This window comes from Peromyscus leucopus, chromosome 1, assembly GCF_004664715.2.
Source record: "Peromyscus leucopus breed LL Stock chromosome 1, UCI_PerLeu_2.1, whole genome shotgun sequence".
Lineage (NCBI taxonomy): Eukaryota > Metazoa > Chordata > Mammalia > Rodentia > Cricetidae > Peromyscus > Peromyscus leucopus.
This window is the reverse complement of record NC_051063.1, coordinates 67,309,518-67,317,017: the sequence shown is the minus strand read 5'-3', so window position 1 is coordinate 67,317,017 and position 7,500 is coordinate 67,309,518. Positions and strand designations below refer to the sequence as shown.

The window sequence follows — 7,500 nt, the reverse complement described above, 5'->3', positions numbered from 1 at the left end:
CAGTTCAGCTATGTGGCAAAGTCCTAGGTGGCAGCTAAAATGACTTTTTTTTTTTTTTTTTACATTCTACAAAAAAACAAATTAAAAATAAAAAATAAAATAAGGACACAGCCCCGGACGGTGTGGCCCCTTCACAGCCGTTCCACATGCAGAATCTACTAGGATTTGTCACGGCCGCTGACACCGTTTTCTTTTGACTATACAACAAACTTTTCTTTTCAAAAGTATTTGTTCAGATAACTTAAAAATAATATAAAAATAAACAATGAATTTGACTTTTCCTCAACATAAAAAAAAGGGATGGAAAGTCTAAACAATAGCAAATGGTTTAGGTACAAATGAAATGTAAGGACATTGATTGATTTTAACAAAACAGATCAAAGAGACAGTTCTTGGTGTCTGTTCTTTCCCTGTGTAAGAACCCGGGGCAGGATCAAACACCAAGACAGACATGAAGAAAGAAGTGGGCAAAGCAATGTACAAAATCTCAAAGATAAATACAATATTTATAATTGATATGTTACAAAATAAAGTCCCTTAACAACTGCAAGTGTTCATGGGGAAGGAAGTGTCACATGAAAGAGCATTTTATCCCTTATAAGACACATAAGGAATAAAACTCGTTTTTCTAAATATTTTAAGTGGATCTGAAAAAAATTCAAGACAAGTGTATAAATATTTAGCTACAACTTTGGCAAAATCACAAAAGTCTACAATTTTATAACCACATACAAAACACATCGGGGAAGAAGGGTCTAGAAGTCAAAAGGACAATTTCAGGTACAAGAAACATAGACCTCACAGTAGCCTAAGAATGCAATAGGTTTACAGTGCGCAAAAGTTGAAAAAATGTTGCCGATCGCACTTGCTTTAACAGGAAGCTCTAGGTGGGAGAAGATTGGAACCAACAGACAGTAGCATATTTTTTTTTTCTCTGTCAGTGTGCTTGTTGAAGGCAAGAGATTCGATATCAAAGTTACAATTTCTAACTACAATAAGTTACAAAGTTTCATTTCATTAAGATGAAGTTAAGCAATGATAAACCCTCCCTCCCTCCCTGCCACCCCAAATTCACCTAGTCATATCCTCCTCTGTTCCAGTTAATGGCTCATACCTCCTTGGCCCCCTTTTTTTCACCACAAAAAAATATTTCACATTATAGAGATACACAACCATTGTGAATCTAAATATGAGTACAGAAAAATGTTGCGAGGCTTTCCTCCTCAGTGTTGCATGGGCATCAAAATGGTGCATATTCACGAAGCTTCTCCCCACACAGATAGCACGCACTAGACAGCCAAGACGGGATCAGAAACTTTATACAAAATAGGCGTCGCTTTGTTCTCCTTAATCTTCAGGACTGAGAAATGTGAAAATATGAGAAAAGTTCAGTCAATAAAATGGAATTGTTCATGAAGAAGTAGGCTTGTTCGCGTGTTGATTCTTAACAGTTTAAATAAAATCTTTAAATGTCTCTTGTAGCATTCAACTGTTGCTGATTTTTAGTTTTGAAGATAGCGTTTTTTTGTTTTTTGTTTTTCCATCAGCACGTCTTAACACACTACACGTGTCCCCTGAAGTCCGTCCTTGGATGCTGGGTGCTGTGAAGGTAAACAGAGTCCCTCACATGGGTGGGACTACCAGCCCAGACATAGCTGCAAAGGAGAAGGAGACAGCAGTTAATGCCGACCACCCCACACGCGCACCCTCCTGCGGGCCCAGCTTGCTCCTCCTGTGCCGGGGTCCACAGGGAAGCCAGACTCGCTCAGCTCTCTGGAGAGCCAGCTTTGTCATGGCAGGGGTGTGTTGGGAAGTCTACTTCTTGGGGTGAGGGCACACTGGTGGCACGGTTCCCGCAAGCCTTCCTGGTGCTGCAGCCCTCGGAAAAAGGCCTCCTCTGCGAGAGGAAACGCTCTCTGCTTTGCACGTCTCCACATTGTGTTCAAAGCAAAGGGCAGCTCACGCTTTGGAAAGACGGGAACCAGCCTGGCCATGGCTTTGCAGGCCTTGCTTTTCCTAAGTGAAATGGAGACTTGCCTCAGTTTCCCCCTCTGCCTTTGGGCCAGGCTCTGGACCTCCTACTAGCAGCTCCGTAGCGTAAGGGTGAGTCAGGCTCTCAGACCAAAGCCCCAACAGGGCCCAACTGCTCTGGAATGTCGTGGCCAGGGGGTGACGGAGGCACCAACCACCTCAGAGTGCTGTTTTCTCTTCATACAATCAGAGAAGCTCGGCACTGAAGCGCCAAGTGCAGCCAGCTCTGCAGTGAACTCCTGGTCCGAATGTAATTTAAAATCTTTTAACTCTGGTGTTGTTTAATTTTTGTCAGAATGACTGTTCTCATTAATTTATGTATAACATATTAATACATTTGTTCATGTAGTGATGTGAGCTTCAATTTCTCAGTCCATTAATTTCAACGACATTAATTTATCTCCGACTCACCGTTACAACTTTATGGTTTGGCAGGCCCCTGTGTACACACACTGCTTATGTGGTACCACCTAGTCGGCCTCGATGCTGGGGCATGGCCACAGACACCTGCCCTCACTGCCTGCCTGCTAAGAAGCAGCGTTGGCCTGGTGCCCAAGGACAGCTCTGAGGCCGGCTGGCGACGCCCGGGGCCTGGGCGTCCCGTCAGCACTGACAGGTGTGAAGACAATGAGTTCAAATCATTGATACCTTTCCAGTTCCTTTTTTGAGCATTAGTTCATCAAAGTGGAATATACCACCGACTTCACAAAAGGGCCAGTTTGTCTTCTCCACGGTTGCGTCCTCGGCACCCAGCAGAGAGCCTGGCACACAGTAGGCACTCGGTAAATACCGGTTGAAGGGGTTCATGTGTTTAAAGGAGAATGGGTTTGACTTTCACCCGGTGGAGCACATACCCAAGGTGGTGTCTGAAAGAGGCCAGATGACGGCCACTTACTTCTCAGGGAGTCATGGGTGAGCCCAAAGGCCTAGGGGCACCCATACGGCTTCACCACCACACTCATCGCAGGTCACATGCCGCATGAGCTGCCCTCAGTGCTGGGAAAGGTGCTTGGTACCTGTTCCACACGGCCCGAGCCGTGGACAACTGTGTCCACGTGGCAGTTCTCATGCCCTTGGGCCAACCCTTCCCACTCTGAACTGGGTGAGAACACTCACTCCCAACTACAGAGAGTCTCGCCACCCAGTAACGGTGCACAACTTGTCCTGGGTCAGGATGCTCAGCCCTTTCCAAGAGAGAGCAAAGCCACGGAGACTCATTGTCCTGATGGTAAGGCGGTACATAAAACTCTGCCTCATGGCATGGGGAGCAGGCAGAGTCTGGGGTGGGCTCTCTAGATGGCACAGTGACCCGCCATCCATTCTGAGACTGTTTCTGCTGCCCCTTTAATAAGGAGGCTGCAAGCCTGGCACTAAGGGCAGGGTCATGCCCTTGCATGGAGAAGGGCCAGGCCTGGGTACTAGGCTGCAGAGGGCTCTGTTTTTTTTTTCCCTCAAGGGAGGCTCCACCCCTTGGGGCATGGAAGAGTTACTGGACAAAAAAAAAAAAAACCCTAGAGGCAGAATCTGGTACCTGGTACCTACTGGGGCTTGAGGACCAGGCCTGTAGGTAGCTACGGGACAGGAAGGAGGATGCAGACCACGGAAACACATGCAAGGCCGCAGGCATGCAAGGGGTTTGGGAAGGGGCCGTGGGGCCCGGGGCACCCACCCGTACCACCCTCACCTTGCAGTCCATTCCCGTTGGCGCTGGTGCAGGAAGGAGGAGGCGAGGCTTGGGGCCGGACCACGGGCGCAAAAGCGCTCTTCTGTTTCACTGCGGAGATGACATTGGCAGGTGAGAATGAGAAAATGCCGTGTGTGCTGCTACAGTTTGAAGGGAGGGTGACCGAAGAGGCTGCCATGGTGGGGCTGGACGGCACTACTGCAACAAAGCAAACATGGTCAGCACACGCGGGCTGTGGCGCGGCACCACAGCGAGAGCTCCGAGGGCCTCGCCTCGCACGGGGAGGGGCCACAAAAAAAAACGAGACATGACATGCTTTGGCTCGGCCACTCTGGATAACAGGCAAACGCTTTGGGGGGGCGGGGCGGGGCGGGGCGCGGGGCAGGGTCGTCGGGCTTTCTCTTCCAATTGAGCAGCCCCGTGTGGTTCAGATTTTTATCTTGGTGGCCAATGAGATGGCGTCGTTTGGGGGGGGGGGGCTGTGTTAGGTCAATTTGCGGTTGTCGTTTGGACGCCCAGCCTCTGGGGCCACCCTTCCTTTTATCCAGTAGCTCACATCACAGAACATCCAAGCAATACACACACTCGACTTGGTAGTGAATATGAATCTGCGTGATGACGTGTGACAAAAACAGACACTTACTGCCGTAGGGAGAGTTAGCGGAGGAGCCATTAAGAAATCCAGGCGAGCCAGGGACCCCTAGATTGGCCATGGCGCCACTTCCATATCCATTCATGCTAGTGCTGACTGTGTTGTAATTGGACTGCTGGGGAGTACTGCTGGGGACGTAGCCTCGCGGGGACACGCTGCTTGTATTGCGACTGTAGCCGACTGTTAAAATCCCCCCCCGGCCAAAAATAACATTATTATCAGTGACAGACACTTGGGGGGGGGGAGTTTCCCCGAGAATCTATATCATATATTCAACATTTTAAATTGACTTTATGCTTCCTCTCGCCCTGGTGACTCTAGCCAGCTTGGGTAATCTTATCACGCCAACCCTACCGCTGGGGAGACCCTGTTCCATCTCTGTTGGCTTCGACGGCCAGCCAAAGGGTGCTTTGATCTCACCTCCAGCTGTTTCCACTCGCTGCTTTAGAAAGCAATGACCAACAGCTTGGAGGCCTGACCTGCTACCCCAACTCTCCCTGAACTTTCAGCCTCCACAGACCTTCACATGCCATGGCTGACCAAGAGAGCTTGTGTGCGGCCATAACGTCGCTGGAAAGACGGTTTTAGGGTCCTCGTTTTTCACAGCTGCTGCCTCCCTGAGCAGGGGTGGGGTGGGCGCCATAGCTCCTTGCCTGCTGTGTGGGTAACCGGGAGCGAGGTGGGGCGGCTCTGTGATAGTTGCTTGAGTTGTTGGGTTTTTTTTTTTTTTTTTTTTTTTTTTTATAGAGAATGTGAACTAAACTGAGCTCAAAGAACCAGCTCAAAGGACACCAGATTGTGACCTCCACAGCCCTGGCCACTGTGCTACAGGATAAGGTACACCATGGTGGGGAATGGATGTTTTTATCCATGGATCCAGACCAGGATGCGAACCCAAATACCACCCATGAGACATCCAAGAAGGCTCCTCCTGGCTTCCTATGTTATAGCTGCCCTATGGCTCTGCCCATTCTTGTCAAAGAACACAGAGTCACTTACAAATAAGCTAAGGGACACTTCTAGCAATACCAGGGAGCTGGGTGGCAGTCGATGGAGCTACTGTCACTAGGGCTGGGCCCTCTGAGTGTTCTCTGCCCAGTACGGCTGGAAGATGTGCGGCAAGGTCTTCCCTGCAAGAAGGAACCAGCCATGCCTAAGGGCATGGAACGTGACCAGCACTCCCCAGCTGGGCCCCAACACCTCCGCCTGCAGCTATGGCCTCAACCCACCCTGGGGAGGGGACCAGGGGAGGGTCCACCTGGCACAAGGGCCTACCTTGGTCATTGGCTTGTGAGGTCTCTGACACGTTAACAGCTAGCTGGCTGCTGAAGGAGTTCACGCCCATCATGCCAGTATGCGCCGGAGTGTTGCCCAATGTGGGGATCTGGTTGTGATTGCGGGGAACGCTGTACAACGCCTCAGCGATGTCGGCCGCTCTCTTCAGGATGATCTCCTAGCACGCAACCGCAATACATGGTTAAGCCCGAGATGTCATGGCAAGGCCAGGTTCAGATGGCTACCTCCCACACACTGTGGGCCTGTCCTCTTGGTAGGGCAAGCAACCACTGCATGGGCCAGACAGTGACAAAAATCCTTAGGAAGATTGTCAAAGGATGCTTCTCGGTGGCTGCATCTTGTCCTTAGACCTGTAGCCCCAAGCCCTGGGTCAGGCAGAGGCAGCAGACTCAGAGTTAAAGAACTGGGCCACCTCTAGAGGAAATGAGTATCTCTTCCCTGGGGCCTCCTGACCTGCAAGAACAAGCTATGGGCTGCCCACACGCCCTCCCGGAGCCCCCAGGAATGCCTAATGCACCTCACCCACCACTGAATACTGTAGAACTTCAAAGACACGCCCTCCTTCTGCGGACCACCCTCCTCAACTTGTCTCTTTCTACATGAATACTTAGCATGAGGCTTGGCTCTGGAGCTATCACAGGGCACTTGTGTGCCCAGGAAGCCCATGCTGCCCATCTAAGCTGAGATGCTGGTTGTAGGGAAGGGGAGCCAGGACCCCCTACCTGGTTGTTGTGCGGCATCCCGTACAAGGCTTCCACAAGGTCTGCTGCCCTCTTCAGTAACACTTCCTAAAGGGAAGCACACAGGGTCTTACTACTGGAGGAGCTGCCAGGGCAGAGTCACTCATCCAAGAAAGCACACAGCACCGCTACAAGAGACCAGCTCCACCCATGGCTCCTGTCCCACCTGTGCCATGAACTCTCCGGAAGACAAACACAGGTGACCCTGCTATGTCGTTCACAGTCTGTGTGAACCTGAATAATGGCCTTCTTTGGGCTGTGCCAACCAGTGCCACTGGCAGAGGCATGGGGCAAGACAGACGTATGTGGGAAGGAGCCCCACCCATGTCTGGGGTTTAATGATGGCGTCTTACGGGTATTAACCAAACACACATGGCAGAGATAGGAAAGGCCCTGGCATCACATTTGTCTGTTAATTCCTAACACTTTAGTGGTGAAGAACAATAAGTAATTTTCCATATCTTAATTAAACTGGCAGAGTCCTTAAAGACAACATCTCACCCCGAATTCACGCCCCAAATTTGCAAGTGAGTTCAGCGCCCATTTCCCTTTATTTTGAACAATAAAGTGAATTAACTTGGGTTAATCTAGTTCTTTCATAATGACATTAAGAAATTTTTCAATTAACCTCTTTGACTGCATGTTGTAAAGGACTTCATAAATACCTTCACACTCAGAGAGCGTGCGTGCGTGAGCTGCCTGGGGGCTTGGATGCACCGAGTTCTGTCTTATCCACTTTTGCATGCCTACCTTCAGTTTACGATTGTGTGGGTTAATCCAGAGTGCTGTTAATTTTAAATAAAAACAGGGGCTTACATTTTAACTTTCCCTGCCTTGAGAGGTAGGAAGAGAAAACTGAGTTTTTAATAAGCTGAGGCCAGGCCCAAGCCCTTCCCAACAAGGAGAGAGGGTAGCCTGTCTCCACTGAGCCCAGATGGTATGGCTCAGGAGTGAAACAATGACTTCTAGGGTAGCTCACGGGGCTGGGAGCTGCAGCACGTGGGCCAGCTCTGACTGCCCATCGTTTAGGTGTGGGAATGAGTCTGTGTCCAGGTACCTCTTGTTTGGGGCCATGAAGGCCATCCGATGCCATGAGA

At 50.0% G+C, this 7,500-nt stretch overlaps 1 protein-coding gene across 10 annotated transcripts in view; it reads right to left on the bottom strand.

Moving 5' to 3' along the window:
- Nucleotides 1-7,500, bottom strand: part of Ebf3 (EBF transcription factor 3) — a 119,949-nt gene that overhangs the window by 1,066 nt on the left and 111,383 nt on the right. For 2 of the 10 annotated variants that reach the window (XM_028869114.1, XM_028869123.1), the window contains exons 12-17: nt 6,386-6,451; nt 5,643-5,820; nt 4,359-4,547; nt 3,716-3,913; nt 2,680-2,792; nt 1-1,655 (exon numbers count right to left, since the gene is read on the bottom strand). The exon at nt 1-1,655 is cut by the window's left edge and continues 1,066 nt beyond it. In XM_028869114.1, coding sequence (XP_028724947.1) covers nt 1,638-1,655; nt 2,680-2,792; nt 3,716-3,913; nt 4,359-4,547; nt 5,643-5,820; nt 6,386-6,451 — 762 coding nt within the window. In that variant the 3' untranslated portion in view covers nt 1-1,637. The remainder of the gene's footprint in view (nt 1,656-2,679; nt 2,793-3,715; nt 3,914-4,358; nt 4,548-5,642; nt 5,821-6,385; nt 6,452-7,500) is intronic. The other 8 variants (XM_028869131.1, XM_037209587.1, XM_028869128.1 and 5 more) reach the window with 5 other exon arrangements.